Raw genomic sequence first — 23577 nt, 5'->3', positions numbered from 1 at the left:
ACTTAACATTTTGAAATTTAGTTTCATCCTAATTTAGAATGAAATTCTTAAGATGTGAAAAGCATGGCAAATTCTTCTTTCATTGTCCTTCAGACTTACTTCAAATTTTAGACTGACACTAGTCTGTCCAGCAGACTGCAAAAACATTGTAGGACCCTCGGAGCACTGACTCCTGGGAAGCTTATTTCAAGAACTGATTCGAAATTAGGTATGTTTAAACAACAGGCATTTGAAAAGAAAGGATCCAATAAACTGAAGAACAAAAAAATGTAATACAGAGGAGACATGAAGAAGGTGTACAGATCCCACAGGGAACTCATGACTTATGAAAGATAGAAGGTATTTTTTGTTTCCTTTCCCTAACATAGAAAAGTGAAGCACCTTCAAAACAATTTTCAGCGTATCCAGAAGGGGCACATTATGCAAATAATTTCTTTTGTTTATTACTATTTGATCTTTCTGTTTAATAAATCCTGATTTTAACATGTTTGTTTGTTTTTTACCCTGCTGATTGAGAAAACTTGTGCAGTCTGGTCTGTAATTCTGGTAACCCATCAGCCTTTGTGAAAAGCAAACACAGCATGGGAAGTTTCTGAATTCTCAATTCCCACTGGAGATCTCTGTCAAAAGGGTTGTTAAAATAGATGTCACTCTACTACTGTGTGTTGCAAAGGGCGGCAGGCAAGCAAGCACAGGTGAACAATCCAGTAAGCAAGAGGCTCAGAAGAGATGAAACGTGAAAATTTCACTCTTTGGATTTGGTGCCAGTAGATAAAATTGTCATCAGGTCATTCAACAGCCTACATGAAATGCACAGGCCTGTTGCTGGGCAGCAGCAGGCTCTACAAGCATTTTCCCTTTCCCTGTCCCAGAGATCTGGCTCCCTGTGTTCAAGGCCACAATGGGGATCGTGAAGCTGCATAGCCTTGGACCAGACCTGTGTAAGAAAGAGCAGTGAAAAGCCTGGTTAAGGCCACCCCACCTTCCACCGGAGCTGCATGTAAACTCAGATCCAGGTCCCTGACACTTGCTCAAGCTATGCTGTAGGTACATCTGTGCCTGGACATGCACCTTGCTGATCCTCACCTACCGGCTCACCCTCCTGAACTGACCTTGTCCCACCCTCGTCCCTGTGGATTTGCCCTGGATTTGTGGCTGTTCACGAACACTGCCACCATCCCTGGCCACCCACCCTGTGCTGGTGCTCCCTGCCTGCCCCACTTGCCTCCCCTCAGCTCCCAGCCCACCTGCCCTGGAGGGACAGCCCCCTCCTGCTGCTCCTATCACAGAAAATTAATCCTAGAACTAGAGTATCTGCAAGCAGTTTCAGCACAAAACCAGTATTTTTTTTGTCATGAACCAAGAACCACTCTATATCTAAAACAGATTTTCTAAAATGTGTCTAATATATGAAAATTAATAAACTTTCAGAATCCATCCTCCTGTATGGAAAGTTTTGTCCTGTCTGTTAATAACATCAACTGGTTTACTAACTGTCATTCATAGCTGGCTGAATGTTTTCCTTTCAAATATTTATTGACAGACAGATTGGTAATCTAGATGTGATAGTATCATTAATAGTATCTGCTTTTCATATAAAATGTTATGTAGTTTTTAAATAAAAAAAACCCCAGACCACTTTGAAGTAGCTGTCTGGATGTGCTGCTAGAGATCCAGTTTAACTGCATCTTATCCCGGTCCGGATTAACAGGTCATGGCTCTTGAACTATTTTTTTTTTTTTTTAATTTTTATACTGCTCCATGATCTTAGACTTCTTTCACAGATCATTAGCACCCTGTAGCCTTTCTTGCTGATGTTATTTGCTGATTGATTTTTTTCCTACCTACTGACTTCACTTCCATGTACAATATTTCAATCATTTTGCACCAGCTACCACACATGCACCAGTGGTGTCAAACGTCTAAGCAGCTACATGCATACTATTTGATGCAGAGCAGTATAAAATCTCTAAGCTTCAAGTCATTACAGATTTCAAGTAGTAACTGCTCCTAAACAGGGGCAGTATTGTTCTTCCGCAGACACTGCTACTAGTTCATTCAGTTGTTATCGTTAAAGAACAGTATCAATGTTAGCTGTTTCACTGCAGACAATTTCAGCATGCTGACTATGGAAAAGGCTAGGAATAGAGCCCATAGGACTTAGAGAAAGAGAAATGTTTAAGGAAATATTATATAAACGAGGCATGGAAGAAGACACAAACCATAGGAGATTTCTCTCCAGGGTCCTATTGATCTATCACTAGTATCAGTTCCTTCGGAATGAATAGAAAGCAGAAGCTAGAAAGAGCTGTTTCTCATAATAAAATAGTAGAGTCAAGTAGCATTCTAACGGGTTGAGAAATCCTTTACAAGAGACTGTGTACATAGACTTTTTACAGGTGCATCACTGCTACAATTATACAGTATTTCACATTAGGATAAAAGGTACCTGAGTTTTTGTCTCTGAAAGATAGTCAAATAAACATGAACGGAGCTCCAAAGTAATTACATATGCACAAGAAGCATCAAGGTGAATTCAGTAACACAAACTATTACTGGTTTTCCCTGATACTCTCAGACAGATGGGGAACTAATGCTATTTTCTCTACAGGTAATATTGCTATATGGTGGATCTTAACACTGTGTGTGTTAGAATCAAACTTTTTATCTGCTGTATAAGGAAAAAGACATGACTTGACTTTCACAGCTTTTTAAGTGATGGCTATGATTACAGTGAATTTACACTTGTGTTGCTTTGCAAGAAAGACCTTCTTAGCAAGCATATAATAGAATCATAGAATCATTTTGGTTGTAAAAGACCTTGCTTGCTTTTAAATTGCTGTCTTATCGAAGAGATTTAAGCAGCACTTTTGGAAACTTGTATGGAACTATCAACTACCAATCTAAATAATTCTGGATTGTAATGGGGAAGTTAGCAGTTCTTTTTTCCCTGTCTTTGTGAGTTGTCTGTTATATATTATGTACTTTACAAATGTGATCAGTTGGACCCACGTTGTTGGAAGAGGGCCTCATTCCTCCTCTGCAGCAGTGAAATAAAGGGTTTAGAAGAGTGACACTTCTGAAGACCAGAGGGCCTGGCTGGCACAGGGGCACCACACGGAGCTGGTGCCTGCAGCACCTGTGCAGAAATTGAGCTTGCAGTCAGCAGAAGAGAGGCAGCTCTCACAGGGGATGGGCACAACTCCCTAAGGAGCTGAGAAGACTTTGCATTTGCTCCTGTTGAGAAAGGCACTGAGTGAAAGCAGGGACCTGCCTGCAAGACGCAATGGGTGAGGAAGAGCTGTATATAAAGCTTTTGGTTTTCTAATCTGTCTACCTTGTCACGCATTTAATAAGTTAACTATTGAAGCTTGTGTTCTATTAATGTTTGACTTTTCTTTCTGCTAATCAAAAGCCTTCCGTCTTCTTGTGGAAGTATATAGAAAGTCTATAAAAAGACAGTACAGGCATGTACACTTCACAGTGTTGCTTGATTCAGAATCCTGCCCTGATGGTGAATCCAGAATACCACTAACTGGGTTCAGAGTTTCCTACCTAAGATTGCAAGCATTGCAATAGGTACTCTTTCTATGTTTTTTGCAGTTGGAATCTGTCTTCTGAATTTAAAGGCAAATAGATGCACACGCACATTTATTTTCTGTAAAAATTTAAACAGATCTAAATCCAGAAGACTGCAAAGACTTCCTAGTTCTTCAACAGACAAAATGTCTGGGACCAGGGAAGAACAGGTCTCATTCAGTGTTACTGAGGATGGTCTATGCAATTCAGGACAGTTCTGTTGCATGTATTGTAATCTTAAGAAGAACTAAATCTGGAATTTGTGGACTCGGTGGAAGCTATGGCCTTTGATCTCATGAGTTTCTATGAGTATAATTCCTAAAAGCAGTCCTGTGGATATTTGTTGGTACTTCAGTGCATAGAGTTACAGATTGACAGGCATGCTTTCAAAAACTGGATATTACCACAGACTGACATCTCCAAAGTTAAACTTTCATCCTGTGCTGGATCCTGAGTAGCTCTGCCTGGTTTACTTTAGATGAGATGCTATCAACTGCACCTTTAGTTGTTTATCCCACTCAGGGGTTGAACTAGTGGTGACCTTTTTGGCCCAACTGTACTATGGTTTGGTGCCACAGATTTAAAAGTAACTTGATGATTGTCTCTATTTTGCAACATAGACCATAAGATTTGGTGCACCAGTCATGCACCAAACACATTTCAACCCCTAACAGGGACACAAAGATCTGAATCAAGCGGTTGACAACTTTACCACCGAGTCTTTCAGTGGGAGAGAACACACAACAAAATGTGGAGATATATCTTTGTATTTGCTGACATCTGCCCTTAACTCTTCATGACTTGCATCCTTTCCTTCCTTGATACTTTTTCTGGTTTAATTGCCTCACTTTCTGTTGTCTTGTTCAAAACACTGTTTGCTGAATTTCTTTTTGCTTCTACAATGATTTTATTATCATCCATCTTTTACTAATGTTACCTTTTGTGCTGGTCAAAAACCCCATCAGTCTCTTCAGCTTCACAGCAAATCCCATGGGGTGTTAACTAGAGCCCCAAGGAAATGATGCTGCTCATCAACCTGTGCTGTAAGAAAGTTGAAAGCTTCCTGATAGCAAGATAATCTGGTGTCAGTATCAGGATGACTGCTGCGAGGAGTCCAGAGGTGTCTAAATATGCTTCAGTGCAGTGACTGGTAGGTTAGCTGCAGAAGCAACCAGAAACAGATGAAGAAGGAGGCAGGGCTAATCCTGAGAAGAAATGCTGCTTCTGTGGCTAGGCATTCATGCATCTCATTCTTGCAGACCCTTTCTAGATATTCAAGTTGCAAGAGACTGTGGTGACTGCTGGAACCTCTTCTGTTCTTCCCACAACTGCAAGTGCTGCTCCTGCCTGTTTTGATAGGCCACACCAGCCAGTTTCTGTCATTGCTAGTCCATGGTGGGCTGTACCAGCCCTCAGGAAAATGTTTGTGTTATTAGTCGCTACAATATTTAGCTTTTGTTTAATGCTGGATGTCTCCCCTAGCAAACCTGTTTTCTGGGGCTGGGTAGCAGGGATTATAAACCATGGGCTGCTCATGGCATCTCCAGAGGCCACCTTGGTGCCTCTCTGGAGACCTTTGAACATCTGCATGTGGACAGCTATAAAGAACTTGACCACAGCATGCTGTGCAGGCAGAGATAGTTTCTGAGACTGAAGAGGTCCAGCTGGGGACCCTCTGGGGCACAATGTCTTGAATACAAGGTACTAACAGCCCATTGTAAGACTGAAAGGGGAGAGTCATTCTCTGAATGGTTTGTGTCAACCAAAGGCAGAGAGAGATGAATCATGAAGATGAAGAGTGGGAGAGGATGGAACAAAAGCTCTTTTCTCTCTGGAGGAGGGGGAGGAGGACATAGAGGAGGGTTTCTTGGCAAGAGGGAACATAGAAAAGTCCCTCTGACCTAGTCAGCCCTGACTCTTCAGCTGTGTTTAGGTCTTACTCCTCCTTCCTCCCCAAGTCGAGGCAGTCACTTACACAGGCCTTGTTAGCCTTTCATTCCTCCCATCTCACCAACTGTCTTCTAGCAACTCCAACTGGAATTGTTTTTATAGTGAAACGGCCTGCGTAGTTTCCAGATAGCACTGGGGACAGAAATTAACAGCCACACAACAGCAGGCAGAATAAACACATCTATCAACCCAGTGCCATTGAGGAGTGAATAGGTGAAGCCAGTAAGCCTCAGAGGCCATAAAGACATCTTCACTCCCTTTGTGTGGAGGTAGGAGTGGGCCTAGAAATTCAATGACACAAGGAAACAGAGATCAATTTCCTTGTAATCTTCCCATTACATTTGAAACACTGCAAAAGACATTCAGAGTTAGTCATATTTTCCTTGCCCTACTCCAGTCAATCCTCATTGGTCTTCCCTTCATCTGTGAATGTGCAACAGCCTGGAGATAAGTGCCATCCTTGATGCTCTGAGAAGATTCAAAGAGAACAGAGGGCCGTGCTTACAGGTGTCGAAGAAACTGCTCTTTGCTATTTCAGTCTCATAAAAAGTTAAAAAGACTTCACTGTGTCCTCACAGGAGCTGTGCTCTGCACAGCCCAGACCTGTACTTCGGGAAAACATTGGAAATACTTGTGTCCAGTCTGCCATGCAGCCTGCTATCTTGGAGGCAGATGGCAAAAGCCCCAGTTTCCTTTTACACAGCATGTGACAGAGTTACAGTTAAACTGGGTGCTTGCTCGAGTCATGTATGGTCTCATGACTGGTGATGCAGTGGGTGCATAGCACTTCCTATGATGCAGGTGGTACCCGGATGCTGCTAATGCTATTGCTGCCCATAGAGAAGATGCTACTGTTCCTCTGAATCCAGCACTGGAATTATGGACCATATGTGTATCAGAAGTCCTTCTGATGACCTGAAAATATGTTCATAGACATGCCTCAATGAGTAAAGAGGTGGGACAACTGAGTGGTAGTCTTTGTAGTTTATAGCTGCCTCTGCACAGGTTGCAGATGGGAATGTGGATCCTATCAGTGGCCCTTATGGAACCCATGAATATATGAAGGGTGAAGACCTGGGGCAGAACAGCCACACCAGCAAAGACTCCCAGAAAGCAATTGTCCATGTCTTCTTTCTCAGACAAAAGGATGTGCAGAAAGTCTAAGACAGCTCATTCAGGTTGTCCTCTTAGTCTAGTTGCCATAGAAAGAGGATAGTGCTTCCTCTCATATAGCATATTTCCTTGCCTGCTATTCTTAGAGCAGCCAATAGGGATTGTGGAGCCAATCCAAATAAGAAAGTATAAAAGAAGCAGGAAAAGAAGTAAGACTTACTGTATGGGCAATGGTGGCAGGACCAGTGACATGCTACTTGTTATCTACATGATACAGATAAATGACAGGACATCATATCTAGACAGGCTCACTGGTAGGGTCAGTTAAGAAGGAATATGTTAGTGAGACTGCTTTCATAAGACATTTTTGAAGCACATGCATGGAGGGGATATTTGGTCTATAGGGCTAGTTTAAAGCTAGTCTGAAGTACTGAAGTAAACACCCCAAAGTATAGCATGGATGTATCTAACTGTTGTGTCTTACTGATCCATTCCTATTTTGCTGCATTACTTACATAACGTAGACTACACGTTTGTGTTTCAGAGTTGAAAAATTCATGTATTATGCCAGATTCTAACACCTTTTTCTGTCCTCATGGTCAAAGGTCTTATCAGCAGTGTAATGAGCAAGTGAGCAGCCTCCTTCCAAACCAGGAAAATAATTCCCAGAGGTATCAGGAAGCAGGGTAGAAAGCACTTCCTATCAATGCTGTTTTTCATCTTCACTGCCAGCAGAACAGAACCAAGGAGTCACAACCAGACTCATAAACATTATGGTACCACTTTGCAGCATCTTTTAGTTTTGACACTGTCTTTAGTAATGCAAGTTAGAATGATCTACCTTTTACCTGTGCTAAATGACAGAATTAAACACCAGGATTCAAACCAGCTTGCTAAGCTCTGGGATGTCTAAGCCAATAGCAATATATCACTAGCAAACATATGATGTGGTCTTTCTCTGTTACATACACAGCACAGTTAATGTGCACATGCCTGGTAGTTCTGTTTTCCTAAATGCCAGACTTACTGTGCTTGCACAAAAGTGTTACATATGAGTAATAGATCCCACACTTTTGGAAGCACAGCTTTACTGCTCATATAACACTACTCACAGAGAGCACAGGCTTATAGCCTGCTCATATCTTACTTGTTGGCTGGTGAGGCTGGCTGCCTGCACACCACTGCTACAAGAAGGAAGCACTGCAGGGAGGAACAAGCTGCACACTTTAAGAATAGCTGTGAAACCAGGAGAAACCTGCTTTCAGCTAACATCCTTCTTCCATCTGTCAAATGAGAGAATGTGTTCCCATTATGTGCTGGGAGAAGGAGCCATACACTGAGCATCCCACACAAACCAGATCTTTTTTCTTATCTAAGTTCTCAGATAAGCTAGGATGATTCTCATTTTCAAAACCTTTTTAGTTTTTGAGGAACCCATTGAGAAATCACTTGCACATAGGTTTTGGATGCCAAAATAAACTGACAATGCTCCTTAGGTTTCCTATGTCACTTAAGTGTGGCTAAAATTAAGGTTGTGACTGCTACTGTTTTCTTAGACAATGAAGCATACCCTGCACACATTCTTTTCCTCAGTATCATTTTTTTTTCTCAAGTCCTCGTACTTGCAAATTCAGTAAGTTTTTAGACATTATCTCTACCTCCCAATGTGTCTGAACTTCCTTTTAATAAAACACATAAAATCCTTCTCTAAACATTTATTGATTTACTTCTTTTCACACAATAAAATCTTAAATGCAGTATCAATCTCTGCTACGAAATATGCTCTAAGAGTGATGTCATGTGTAAAGTATTTCCATTTCAAGAATTAACTTTACAAATGATATTTCTACTGGAGTGTCTTAACCTTATCTAATAATAATAAGCCATAAAGTGCTGTAGTTAATATTAATGTGAAACTTGAATAACTTAAATTGCAATAGTGCAAGATGAGCATTTGGGCTACTAGCTCTAATCCAACAAGAATAAAGGGTATTTTGAAAAGCAGAAATCTAACTGAAAGATTTTGATTTTGATGAACTTTTACAAACATACAGGTTTACCTTCTCAAATAAAGAATTAGCAATGAAAAATATTTTGAGAAATCTGGGTAAACATACCTATCTACACTGGCTAAACTGTTCATAGAAACCACAATGATTAATTCATCTATATTTGGACAGATATGTGGGGTTCTTTCCTATTTAAGACTCCTTCGAGCTCTAGAAAGTCGTTCTTAAATAGGCTATGCATGTTTGAAATATAGAAATTCATCACTCTTTAGGAAGCCAGCAATTACCAGTGAAAAAAAGTCTTTCTTTTCAGCCACTAAATGCCTGTTGCATTTTCAGCTGCAGAGATGAATATTGATGAGAATAACAAAAAAAGCTTTTAAAAAAAGAGTATTTAAAAACCTTGACAATAGATTTGTTACTTCATTTTTACCCTCAACTTATTCAATACTGTCTGAGTATATGGCTCTAAGGAAGTGTTGTTCCATAGTTGTTTTTTAATGCACTTTATTTCCACCTCAAAATCTGAGTTAAAAAGTATCACAGACACGAAACATAAATAGTAAAACTAAAAAATAACATCATCAGCAATGTTATTAAGTACTAAAACACAAGGAGTCATCAAGTTTTAAATTACATGAGGAACAGAAAACAGGTAGATGTTCAAAACAAACTAAAAGAATTTTTATCTATATGAAATTCAAATTAGTGAGAATCCAATTACGGTTTGAGATCTTAAAATATTTAGATGGTATTCACTATTTTGAATGCATGATGACAGAGCTGAACTTATCCACAGATATCCAGAAATGTTTCATGGTTCCATGCAGGATGTGAAAATTTTTTTAGATCTTCAGCAAGCTGTTGTGAATACAGCAAGTGTTGGTTACATCAGATAAAACTTACCATGATCCCAGTTTTTGGGCCCCATAACTATTCTGACAGCTGTGCCTTCAAAAGAACTCAGTTTTGAATAGGAAATTATGTATTTTACTGTGTAAGCTCTCTTGCCTTGCTGAGTCATTTAAGCGAAGAAATGTGACACACAGCTTCAGCTTTGACTGCTTGTGTTTTGGTGTAACATTGTTGCATCAAAGACATGTTAAAAATGTGGTCCTTAAGGACCGTTTTCTTAGCTCAGTGGGGAAGCTGCTAAAATTCAGCCCATGCGTCAAGCCATTCTTTGTTAATTATCTTTGGTTCCAAAGATAGTGATTCTTCCAAGTAACTGCATAACCATCTTGTCCTCAGTTGGTTTCAGGAGTATCTCTAAATCTTGATTCTGTCCTCTTTTCTCACATTAAGCACATTTTAAAAAGACCTCAGTTGGAATTTTAAGTCAGAATCTGGTCTCAGCATTAGTATACTTCACAAAAGCAGGTGTTATTAACAATGTTTTCATAAACATCAGTTAGAGTGCAGATAGTGCTAAAACTATGATATATTAACAATCTATTTATTAATTTTGAAAAATTTAAACAAGAATACAAGAAAGCTGATCTCTAAGAAGTATGAAAAATAGAGAAAATATATCATTGGCTAAGAGCAGGGATTAAGATTAAAAAATTCTGTTTGAATAACAGCATTGCTGAAAAAGTAATAACTTTATAGTTAAACCTTGAATATCTCTTGTAATTCATCAAATGCTACTTTTATATACCTATGACTTCTACCATTTATCTCACTTGTCTAATAAGGTATGTGGAATATTATTGTCTTTAATTATCTTTGGTGTTTCAGAGCAAAGACTCATATTGTAGTGTATATGGATTGACCAATGCATCCTGTCAGGGAAATTGTTCACAACTTCATGTTTTTCCCATACAAAAATCCCTTGCTGTCTTTTACAAGCGATCCATCCAGTAAGCCTTAATGCGTCAAAAAGCCTCTTGCAGCAATGTCAGCTTCATGCTCATTCTCCAGTATTAACAAACTGCAAGCAGACTAATCTCTATTTACCTCAACCATTCTACACATGCTGCTTCCAGAACATTCCACGTACTTTTCACTAGGTTTTATTCTGCCCTAATATCTTGCATTAAGTATCTGCATTACATGTGGCAGCCCTCTAAGCCTTACTGGTGTCTATTTCCCCTCATTCACTCTCTTTAAACAGTTTTCCAAGATCAAACAGTAAGTTTTCATGCTAGGCCCACTATCTTTCTTGTTTGGAATGCTAGTAGAAGCCTCCACTGATATATTCTGGTGTGCAAAATGTAAGAAGAATCCCTTTCTATCACTGATTTATAGTTTAAATTGTCTAGCACCAAAAATGATCGGAAAAATGACTGCAATGTACTCTGTCCACAGCTGAGAAGCAAAATTCATGTACACAGTAGCAAATCAAACACAAAAACTGCAAGAAGCCTCTGCATCTTACATGAAATGAAGGTATTAGGAAAACAACGTTTCATTCAAGGCTTTTAAGAGTACTTACATAAGGGGCAAAGTGTTTCCTGGCCAACTGCTATGTAAAGACAAACATCTGGGATTCATTGACAACCCCATTCACACATATGCAATGACAGTCCAAAAACAGACTGAAAAGCCAAAAATAATTAAAATAAATTCTAAACAGCCATCACTTCAAATTATGTATTTTATTCTCCTTCACTTTGTCTATTACATCTATATAAAGTGAGTCCAATGCAATGACATTACTTTATACCACATTTGCATATGCAAAAAACATGTCTACAAAAACAGTAGAGAGATGTTTACCTCCATTCAAAAAAGTGTTTTAAATAACATGAAAGCCATAACTGTTAGTTCCCATGCTTGGATAATGACAGAAACTATACCTTTGGGAGAAGCTGGATTGCTTGGAGTATTCTCTGTCTGTGTCCAGAGTTAAGGATTCCTATTTCCAGGAGATCCTGGTCTTCCATTACGTTGCTTCCCTAAAAATGAAAAAAGAAGTGAAATAAAAATGAAAAGATAACAGATGCCTTCAATAGCCTGAAACAAGTCCTTCTGCTGCATTTAAAAGAAAACACTTTTCTTAACTTATAGTATCTGATAAGAATCATAAACTACTGATGATTGCATTCATTCTCATGATGACAAAATATGGTGGAAGATGCTTGAAGTCAGGGGCAATTGCCATACTGCTGGCAGCACTGCCAGTGGAGAAATTGGAGTTCTCATGCAAGCTAAATACCAGATGTGAACCTTTGTTCATTTAACTGAAACGAAGGACAAGACTATAGAAATGTTCAGAAGCTCCTCAATTCTGCTCCTACCTCACCAAGCTACACATGATGTTTGTTTTTCTCCAGACTGGAAAATACTTAACACTGAATAAGATGAGAAGAGTCATTGAGGATAAAATTATTTAGTTCCTTGTTAGAAAAGGTGAAGAAAGGGAACGCTGTCAACAAACCCCATACAGTCCCCATGCCCCTAAACTTTGTAATCCTAACAGGTAAAGTCACTGCTCTTACATCCCTGCTTGTGGGCAGGTCAAATAATTCCTAACAAGCAAACAGCTGAAAAAGACCACTTGTTCAAACAATACATAAAATAGTGGCCCAAAAAGTTCTATAAAATGAGCCCCCACAATTTAAGCCTCTATTCTTAGGAGTTGTTAGCAGTAGGAGAGGACCTATAGTTACACAAACAGCATAATATGACTCCTAAATTCAAGCAGTTTGACACTACCTAGATAGTAAGTTCAGCATTTGAAGGTTGAGGTACTTGATTATCAGGCAGTGATTATTTGGAATCACATGAAGCACAACAGTAGCTCAAAAAAGGGAATTTCAGCCAGGGATCAAATCAAGATAGTTCAAAGTAGGCTGGCAAACTTGTATTCCATTTTCTAGAATACCTCATTTCAGAGAAAACCTCACTTAAAAAAAAACAAACAAATACTGTTAAAAAGCTTCTAACTACTACAATTGCAAACAAAATCTGCAAAAAAACAGATGACCTTTCTTGAACCCTTACCTCTGTTGGAGTCTCATGACATCAGTTTGCTAGAAGGAAGAATTATTATTTGTACTGATTTAACATCTTCCTGGAACAGGCTTTATGTGAGTGAAACCACAAAAACTTCACTCCACCTTTCCATTTGGCTTGCTGCTTCTGACTCAGTGAAGCTCTTAAGCAGCAGCAAAATGAAAAGCTAATAGGCACATAACAGAACATGCTTAAATACTTTGCTGAATCAGGGCTTAATAACAAATTCTTTCTGAATATCAAATCTCCCGTCCCACAGCAACATGGCTTGCTTTCAAAAGCACGCTGGAATATGCAATACCTCACCCTGTTCAGCTGCTAAATCTTCACTTACTTCAGATGGACCGATTAGTTTACAGATGTACTCTTGAGGACTGTCAAGAGCTACTCTGTACAGCATCCTGCAAAATCTAGGGGATATCTTTTTAAGTCAAACTTTGCAAAGCTATTACATTTAAAATTATATTTCATGGTAAGTGGTATAATTTAAGGCTACAAGTCTGCAAATCATATCCTGAAAGAATTTGTTTGCAGCATTCAGAACAGGGGCAGACAGAGACCTGCTCTAAAGGGAGAAGCTGTGCAATCATGCCGGTTTAAGTAGATCACATGGTGTAAGAGTGCGCGCAGCACAGGCTGTGCAAACTGTGATAGAGATGAGGTGGGGTTAATACCTCCTTCATCCCCCTGGTAAATACATACAAAATATAACTTCCCCTTTCTTCCTTTCTCCTTTAAATGACCTAAGGGAGGCTGTAAACTTATGGGAAGAACTGGGGAAAAAATTCTTCCATTTTGGGCTGGATTCTTCAGCTGCTGGAAATAGCTAGCATAAATGGACTTAAGGAAACTGAGCCAACTTAGGATCCAGTCCAAAACAAAGGCTATACATTTTTATTAATTTTAACAAATGCAATTATTGTCTTTACAGCTATTGCTTTCACCTCATCTTACTGTTTTTCAGATTTCACCTTTCATCGCTGCATGATGTTTACGCACAGTCATGGTGTACTTGTCACTGGGCAACCTCACACTGTTTACTGGTGCCAGTAACCTTGACATCCAGTTTCAAATATTGCAATGTTTAAAACCCAATCCAACTAACACTTAGCACAGGAATAATCCCGTCTATTTGCCCATAGTTGCTGCATAGTAGAGAAAGTGTTATTTTATTAATTCTTTACTGATGTTTTTTCCTTATATATTACTACTTTTTTTTTTCTTTGCAGTTGATATTACATATTTTTAAAAGTATGCCAAGGTTACAAAATCAAATATTTAAAACTCTGGGAAGTCCGGAATTGATGTTGCGTCATTGTTCCCAGCCTAAGTAGTCAACAACCTGGTCTTTCAATGTGTTCAGGTTTTGGAGCTTTTGCTGTGTGTTCCCGTCAGAGTCAGCAGCAGACACTTATCTCTCCTGTAAATCAGACTTCATTGTCTCCTGCCATGGAGCTGAACCAGCTCTTCATGTTTCCACACGAGCAAACCAGGAAACTTTAGATACTCACTATAATCCACTATTGCTTAACATAGAGGAGTAAACTGATAGTAGTAGAAAGCTGCTTCCGTTTTGCAGTCATATCTGTGAAAAGAAAGAAACAGTCCCCCCATATTCCTACCTCCTTGGTGTCAGCTTCCATTCTCCCCTTAATCCTAGTCCTTGATTCTTTATTTACCTGATTACTCTTCTTGTGCTACTCTAGTCTCCTTCCACAGGCTCCTACATTGCGAGTGAGGAAAACCTACCTTCCCTCTGTGGCAGAACAGAGACGAGGAGAAATTCTCTCCCTGCTTTTAGCTGCTATGCACACTTTTATTATAAGCTGGGCCAAATTTAACCTCAATTAACTTTACAGAGATGACATAGCAAATGTAATTACAATTAATATGAATGCAAGGTTGTCTTTTCACGTTATTTCAGCTTTAAAAATAGCTGAGCTACATTAGCTGAAAACTCACCAAAAAGAAATTATTCTAGTAGATGCCTAGAGAATTTGAGTTAAAGATTTATCTTCGATTCGTTTACATACAAAACAGGTTCTTATAACGGGAAATATGGGCCAGCAATCTCTACTGGGGTTATTATGCTTTTATTATGTAATAAAATCATAAGAAGCTTTGTGATATTGTAGTTTCTTAAGTCTATAGGAAAACTTCAGGCTATATGCAATATTCTTTCCTTTGGAAGGAAAACTTCTTGAAATTAAAGCAGTAAGAATATATAAAAATTGCTTATACTAGGACAGATTCAGATTACAATGTTGAAATTCCTGTCTTGCTAGTTCATAAGTATTACTTATGAATTAGAAAGAACCTGCTTCTGAAGCTCCAGTTAGGAAAAAGGGTAGCTGACCCACTCCCCCCTACCCCCCCACTCCCACCCACCGTGGGTTTTGTGGTTCTGCACTGCTCTCAGGAATATCATCTTTTTTCCTTGTAAGCAATACAGGAAGCCAATCTCCTGAGTAAGGAGGCAGTAGTTTCACAGAACAGTTGGGCTCAAGAAGGAAGGAAAAATGACTCTGCATGTGGGAGACTGGAGGCATATGAAAAACAACACAATTTTAAAAAACCAGAAATGTTGCCAAAATCTGAGATAGTTCCTATAAATAGGTTCAGAACAAAGTACATAATGGTACTCTATGAGAGAAATACTTCATTGGCATTTTTTTGGGTTGTTCCACACAAAATCACCTCTGGCACTCTCCACCTGAAGTTATAGAATCAGAGAATAACAGAATCATTTAGGCTGGAAAAGACCTTTGAGATCAAATCCAACCATTAACCCAGGACTTCCAAGTCCACCACTAAACCATGTCTTGAAGCAGCACAATTGTGTGGTTTTTAAATATCTCCAGGAATGGTGATTCCACCGCCTTCCTGCGCAGCCTGTTCCAATGCCTGACCACACTTTCAGTGAAGAAATTTTTCTTCATATCCAACATAAACCTCCCCTGGTTTCCTCTTGTCCTGTCGCTTGCTATCTAGGAGAAGAGACCTACCCCCACCTGCCTACAGCCTCCTTTCAGGTAGTTGCACAGAGCAATAAGGTCCCCCCTGAGTCTCCTCCTCTCCAAATCAAACAACCCCAGTTCCCTCAGCTCTTCCTCATAAGACTTGTGCTCCAGACCCTTCACCAGCTTTGTTGCCCTAAAGTTAAATACAGTCAACAATAAAGTTAAATACAGTTGCCCTAAAGTTAATACGTTATTTCCCAAAATTGCTGGATTAGACTAATACTAGATTCCAAATGTATGTGAGTACAGATAGATGTATATGGAATCTTTAGAAAACAATTTAATCTGGGATATGTCAGATCTAGAGCAAAAAAAAATCTAATAAAAATAGTCTAATTTTAATACATTAAACAGCTCAAAGAACCTCTAAAATCCAATCAAAGCAAAAGATTCATAAACTTACTGACAAATTCATCTACTATCAAATAAGAACAATTTTTAAAATTCTTAAAAAAAAAAAAAAAGACCAATGCGCATCCTACATTCTGCAGGAACAAAAGTGGTTTGAAGATTTAACCCTGAAGATAAACTTTAGTGATTAGAAGAACATATAGGATAGCAGGCACGACTGTATGTTTCTCATTGCCTCCTTTTTGTATCTATGTTTGTAATCTTCCTTCATATATTTTCTGTGCTGGAGACCTGTGGTGAAAAATTCCAATGCCTGATTCTCTCACTTAAGTAAAATAGTAGAGAAGCTTTAAACCAGCTGGCAGGTATATCACTAATCACTAGACTTATCTGAAAACTCAACCACTGAAGTTGGAAGAGATGGACTGTGGGCAACAAACCACCTGCATATGCTTTTTGGTCTTATTATTATTCTTCATCTTGGTTGACAGATTGAAAACCGAATAAAGGATAAAGGTTAGAGAGTGATTTCATACACTTTCATTGCAAAGTTCTGGGAAAAAACCCTCAACAGGGAGGCAAATGCATATGCATCACTTTATGTAAATGGAGTAAAAACTGACTGAAAAAAGACACAGTACAAATTAATTTTGCATTCAAGGTTTTTTTCTCCCTTACAAAGAAAAGATTGAAGAAATAGAAGAAATAAGAATAAGTAAGAAGCAAAAGATTGGGGAGAGTTCTGGCTAAAGGCTGGCAATGCCAACTGAACCAGCTTTTTCTATGCTCAGCTAAGTCAGCTAGCGGAGGAAAAGCAGTACATCTGGTGCCAGAGCTGCTGCTCACCAGGTTAAGTTGAATTAATTTGCTGTGCAGCCATTATTGAGACCAAGTTCAGCTGGAGGTGCCAAGTGCTATGCGAGGTGGCAACAACTTAATTTTTTTGTGCTTCTGGTGTACCGGAAATTGCTTTGCCCAAGAACAGGGTTGGTGTGGGTAAGGGAAAGATGACTTCTGAGGTGAGCATAGTGTTGATGGGGCAGCATTGCTGCTTGCATCACTCCTGTTGCATGGAGCACTTTATGCTCTCCTTTGCCCTCTCCCAGCCACCCATGTAGTAATCTGCCACATCATCAACATAATGAGATCAGTAGGGATCCTGGTGGTACAAGTGGCACCTAACACATAGCAATGGGTAGGATCACGGTGTATGCATATCACAGACAAGGCCTGGTGGGTGTTCAAAAGTGCCTTGCCAGTATCTCTACCAACGTGAACTGCACTGAATCTCACCCTGGCTGAATGGGACTTGACGCTGTAGGAGCACAGCTGGGGGGATCTGAATGCAGTTGTGGCAACAGGCCTCACACTTGGGCTTACAGGTCTGCTGGAAATATGACCTGGCACAGAAAGGAAAAAAGGGAATATGGAAGATGGTACACTTAGCTGCAGTATCCGAGAGCACCATTATTCTCTGCTCTCTCAGATATAAGAGAGGAGGGAGCAGGGTAGGAGCAGATGGGAATGTTCTTCCATTATACATGCTTGGAGACTGAAGTCAGAGATAGAAAATAGACCAACAGCACTGCAGAACTCTGTTCTTTCTTACCACCTTCCACTGGGAAGGAAGAGATCAAGCACCTGGTACTAATGGGAACAAGGACTGTTATAAGCACATCCTCAACAGCTCCCTTAAAACAGCCCCCTCCTCAGTCTGAATTACTTTGCAGCTCACCCACCTAATCCTAATATCCTTCCAAACTGGATTCCCTTGGAATAGTTGACATCTAAACTGGCTGGCTGGGAACAAAGTACAGGCATCTCACAATGTGGTTAAGGACACATTGCATAACCAGAACTTTTCTTTTTCATCGTCTAAATCATATGCCAGAAGGTTTATAAATTTTCACTGCAACATAGCTTTTCCACAAAGAAAAAGACCTTAGTTCTTAGAGACTTGGAAGAAATGACAGAAGAAATGTAGCTTTCAGTAATGAACACTGCCTCTTGTTAGTGCAAAAATTTCAGGCAATGTGTCACATGTTTCATTTCCAAACAAGAACTGGCAAACGACCAGAATTCAGCAAGCTTCGGTATGAGTGGAAAGGTTGCCTCTCACTAGTATTGCCACTGTTAACATGAAAACAAGATCTGTAAGAATGATTATTGAGTGAAATGCCTAAGTTGTACTTTCAGGTCAGCAAGATTTATCAGATTCCTGGAGATACTGCAGAAATTGTTATTTCACCTACAAACCTGATAAGACTATGTTACAAAAATCCTCTGCAGAAGCATGAAATCTTGCCTTGGGGGAAAACAATTGATTATAAAATGTTAGGAAGAAAGGACCAAGCATGCTACAAAATAATAATTTGATATGTTTTTCCAAAATTAATTTGCTTTTAAACTAGTGATACTCACACTCATTCTCAATCCACACCTTGCTCTATTGTCAGCCTTTATATTTATGACTTTTTTAGCAATTAAAACCCCCTCAAAAACAAAGAGAAAACTGGAAGAAAGTTTTCCAGGTTACTGTCAGTTAGTCAGGAGGTAATAATAAACTATTATTGAAATGTTAACTAAAAAAAGGCCACTTCACTCCTAGACATCCAATTCAGAGCCCTCATTTGCAAACTATGCATAAAGATAGAAGGTGAATTTTAAACTGACTGGAGTCCCACTCTACTGAAGTTTTAAAGATCTCTCTCTGGTTCACATTCAGCTGTTTCAGAAGTGAACCTGAAGTAACCAGTGCCATCAAAAGCTTTTCAAATATTGATATTCAAATAAGCATGTAGTCAGAGACCTTTCACACAACAGTAATAGTTAATTAAAATATGGTGACAATTAAATAATACTGATAGCTGGGAAAAGGATCCTTGTAGGAAGAATTCCTGCTATTTTTATCCCATCTTCCTTGTAGCACTGATTCATTACAACCAACACAATTGTCACATGCAAATTAGCTGCACAGATAAGGTGGCAATTGAAAAAATTACCTCTGATGTCGCATTTGGCCTGCTTAATTACTAACACTGTTGACCCAACTCTGTCTGCTTATTTAGTCATAACAATTCAATAAAATAATTATTAATTCTTACCTAAATTACATCTTAATCTCTTAAATGTATATTGTGAAGATAATTTCACTTCAAGTAATGAAAATTCCAGACAGTCTATATTGTACCATTATTCAGATTACTTGAGATAAATGTTAGTTAGCTTAGATGCCAAATTTCTCAAGGGACCCACTTTAAAATCAATATTACTGTGAGCTAATTAACAGACTTCTAAATTCTCAGCAAAATATTCCTTTCTGCATTAAGTGTGTAAATTTGGGGAGTGCAGAAATGGGCAAACATGATATTTTCAGACATAACAAAAATGCTGAATACCTGCTCTGCATCTAACATGGAATTCTATATAACCTTGGAGCTAACACCAATGGTTTTGAAATAAATGTAAAAACTATTCACCTCCTAGAGTGTCACAGAGAAGTATCTCTTAGCTCACATTTTTATCAACCCTAGTCACGTTGTTTAAAATGCCAGCCATCCAAACCAGCCTGGAGAGTACAAAACACAGAGTCAAAGACTTTGACTGCAAAATTCTGAGCAGGATCCATGTCTTAAAAATAGTTTATTCACAGAAAGAGTCTGTGAAATACCAGCAAGGAAAACACATGCTCAAGAAAATGCTTAAGCCTTCACACACTTATGCCTCAAAATTACAGCTGAGGTCTTGGAAGTGCTTGTTCATCTCCTGCCTGTAGCTGAGCATGGCTCACACCAGCAGCTTTACCTTTGGGCTGCCCAGTGTTCGAGCTGTCTGTTCTGAGCAGACAGAGAAGCTTAGGAACCATGCCAGACCTTTGAGTGAGTCTAGAAAGCAGGCTCATCCTCTTAGATGCCATCAGAGCTTGATCTGGTAGGAAGTCTCAGAGCATGCCCAAGGCAGAAACACAGAGGCACAGCACAAATTGGCAGATGTTTTTTTCTTAAAAATGTGACGGAATGAGGAAGAATGGCTTTATCTTTCTTTCCCATAGCACAGTCCAGCTATTAGGGGATTCATGCAGAAGACAGGAGATCCGATTCGCATTATCTTTCTCAAACTTGAATTTCCTTAAAAGATGGCAAGCTATGCAACAACTGATATGAAAGGGCACTCTGGGAATAATGAGGAATCATTCACTTGTCCTGCTGAAACTAAATTGCTGTGAAGTTTAGTCAGTAAGCCAGAAAGGAATATTATCCTTTAGACCAGTGACAGCTGGCTGTGGTAAATCAGTCTTGTGCTGTTGCTAGAAATGTTTCTGGTTTACATGCAGTGGCTGCCAAATATAAAAAGCAGGGGAAAAAGCTAAAAAATTCAGGACTTTCTATTTATTTCAACCAAGTATCCTAACTTCTGAGCTACAGACTCATGTGCATACTGTAACTTGAAAGAAAACAGTGAGCCAGCTGTTTTCATCCTAATGTGATGACTGGGATGTCAAGATCCAGGGAGCAGCATGGGAAATCCATCCTCCAAATGGTGTCTAATGCAAGGCTTCAAAGGGAGGACAAAACTTTCAGATATAATGCCTGGTTTGGAGCACCTTACAGGCTTCCTCCGCTTAGCATTGTAAACCCCTTTCTGAATTGCCTTTCTCTTCCTATTAGGTTATGCAGGGTCTTGTGTGCCTAGTTCAGCTGCGGGGATACCACTCCCAGAGGCAGGAACTGTAGAGCCAAGCGTGGTGATGCTCACCACTGCTGCACCTAACTGCATTTTTAATATGGTCTTGAGGCCTTATCTGGCTGTTTGGAGTCCACTCTGTGTGCTGCTAAATGAAGGCACTACCCAACTTTAAGGTGCCCACAGTATTTTCAGCACCTAGCTGCTAGTAAACGGAGGCTGGTAGGTCAATGGAACTTGCTGCTTTCTTTAATATTACTAAATATAATAAAATATGAAGCAGCTCCCCAAATGAGAAATAGTGGAAAAATGAAGGGTGTTTTCTAGGTGTCACTGATTTGCTATGTTTAAATGCATTTCATGTTCCACCATGCTGCTTTGGATCTGTAGTGCTGAAGAAAGAGTAAAAGGTAAGAGAGCTTGTAAGCTAATAAGGAACTGGAATATACTAACTTTCTCTAGGTCAAAATTGAAAGTGTGTGGGGAAAATATGCAGTCAGGCTTGTCTGCTAAATACAGTTGTTACGTTGAGACCTATTTTAATGTATTTGTACAGATTTTGGTTGCTAAGGCAGGCCCAACGAATAGGATCGAATAAGGTATTGTCATCTCCCACTGCACATAGATGAGATTTCTGTTACATATGATTTTTCTTATACAAACCGTTGTGATTTATTTCCATAGTATGTGCAGAGTTACTACTAGCCAGGTCTCTGAAGCCCAAAAGGTAAGCAGAGATGGAATCCATTTTCTTCAAACCCTTTCTAAAAATAAGAGAACATTTGATTAAGGGTTGACAATTTTCTTTTCTTCCTTTGCTTGTTCTTGTAATTCATTTTGCATGGGAAGTGGGCTGTGTTTTTCTTATCCCTTCCAATTCAGCAGCCGGGTGGCTGGCTTTGCAGGCCCACTCCCGTCACCATGGCAACCAGCAGATCGCTGTGATGTGATCCCATGCGCTTTATGTCACTACATGTGCTATTGTTCTCTGGTAATGATTTGGGAGATGTGTTTTCCTATTTTCATAAAGGACTAATTATCATTCATCTGGTCATCTTGTGTGTCATGCAGGGACTACGGCATCATATCAGGGTGCATTTTGCTTCATATGTAGCAACTTCAAGAATGACTAGTTTGCACCATGAAGCCTATGCTCAGCAGCAGGCAGACACTCCTCAGAAACATGCTAGAGAATCTGAACCAAGGCTGTAGTTCTCAAGAATCATCAGGATGACCATACTAGGTGGGATCAAAGGTCTCTCTAACTCACCAGTTCAGTGACTCTGCTAGTGGCCAAAAGTGCCCAGAAAAGCAAAATACATAAATAATTTGTCTTATATAATTTTTTTCAGTCTCATCTTTGGCCTAATTTAAAGTTAAGCATATGGGCATTTAGCTACACTAGAGACTAAGTGCTGGATATATAGCAGGCAGAAGACCTGATTTTGCTAAATACAAATCCACCATAGATTTCAATGGATACGTAAGACTCAGCTGCTCTTTAGCAACTGAGGAAGCTGATTTACCATCCTTTTCTAGATTGTAGCAAGTCATCTCTGAACTGCAAAGTTTATTTCTTTTTATGCGTTGCAGAGATGGCAGAAGCATTGGACGAGCCTTAGAAATAAACTTTGGGATGATATATTCCACAAGAAATAAAGTAAGAGCTTTATAATACCTTCAAAACTGTATTATGATGACAGGCTGAAGTTCACAGACTATGTGGAAGAAAGGATACTTAGAATCATCCCCCCGTATTCGGCACTGGGGAGGCTGCACCTCGACTACTGTGTCCTGTTTTGGGCCCCTAAATACAAGAAAGACACTGAAGGTGCTGGAGCGTGTCCAAAGAAGGCAATGAAGCTGGTGAAGGGTCCAGAGAACAAATCCTTTCAGGAGTGGTTGAAGGAACTGGGGTTGTTTAGTCTGGAGAAAAGGAGGCTGGGGGGAGACATTATCACTCTTGACAACTACCTGAAAGGAGGTTGTAGCCAGGTGGGTGTCAGTCTCTTTTCCCAAGTAGCAAGTGCTAAGATGAGAGAAAATGGCCTCAAGTTACACCAGGGGAGGTTTAGATGGGATATTAGGAAAAAATTTCTTCACTGAAAAGGTTATCAAGCACTGGAACAGGCTGCGTGGGGAAGTGGTTGAGTCACCATCCCTGGAGGTATTTAAAAGATGTGGCACTGAGAGACATGGTTTAGGGGTAAACTTGGCAGCCTTAAGTTTATGGTTGGACTCAATGACCGTAAAGGTCTTTTACAACCTAAATGATTCTGTGATTCTATGATTCTATAGAATCAGATTCACAGATGGTTTGGGTCAGAAGGGATCTTCAAAGATCATCTAGTCAAGCCCCCCTGCCATAGGCAGGGACATCTTTCATGTTGCCAACCTGATCTTGAACACTTCCAGTGATGAGGCATCCACAACTTCTGTGGGCAACCTTTTCCAGTGTCCCACCACACACATTTTAAAAAGCATTCTCCTTTATATCCAGTTTGAATCTACCCTCTTTCAGTTTAAAACCATTGCCCCTTATCCTGTGACTACAGGCCTTGGTAAAAAGTCTCCCTCCATCTTTCCTATAAGCCTCCTTTTTATATATTTGAAGGTTGCAATGAGGTGTCCTTGCAGCCTTCTCTTCAGGTTGCACAACCCCAACTCTCTCGGCCTGTCTTTATAGGAGGGATGCTCCAGCCCTCTGATCATTTTCATGGCCCTCCTCTGGACCCACTCCCAACAGCTCCAGGTCTTCCTTGTGCTGGCGACTCCAAAGCTGTGTGCAGGTGGGGTCTCACTAGAGTGGAGCAGAGTGGGAGAACTGCCCCCCCTTGACCTGCTGACTACGCTTCTTTTGATGCAGCCCAGGACAGGATTGGCTTTCTAAGCTGCAAGTGTGCATTGCTGGC

At 39.7% G+C, this 23577-nt stretch overlaps 1 protein-coding gene across 5 annotated transcripts in view; it reads right to left on the bottom strand.

Moving 5' to 3' along the window:
• Window positions 1-23577, bottom strand: part of ANKS1B (ankyrin repeat and sterile alpha motif domain containing 1B) — a 442225-nt gene that overhangs the window by 160184 nt on the left and 258464 nt on the right. For all 5 annotated transcript variants that reach the window (XM_056341207.1, XM_056341208.1, XM_056341209.1 and 2 more), the window contains one exon: window positions 11453-11551. In XM_056341207.1, coding sequence (XP_056197182.1) covers window positions 11453-11551 — 99 coding nt within the window. The remainder of the gene's footprint in view (window positions 1-11452; window positions 11552-23577) is intronic.

This window comes from Falco biarmicus, chromosome 5 (assembly GCF_023638135.1).
Source record: "Falco biarmicus isolate bFalBia1 chromosome 5, bFalBia1.pri, whole genome shotgun sequence".
NCBI lineage: Eukaryota > Metazoa > Chordata > Aves > Falconiformes > Falconidae > Falco > Falco biarmicus.
The sequence above is the reverse complement of the archived record's forward strand: the minus strand, read 5'-3'. Positions and strand labels throughout refer to the sequence as shown.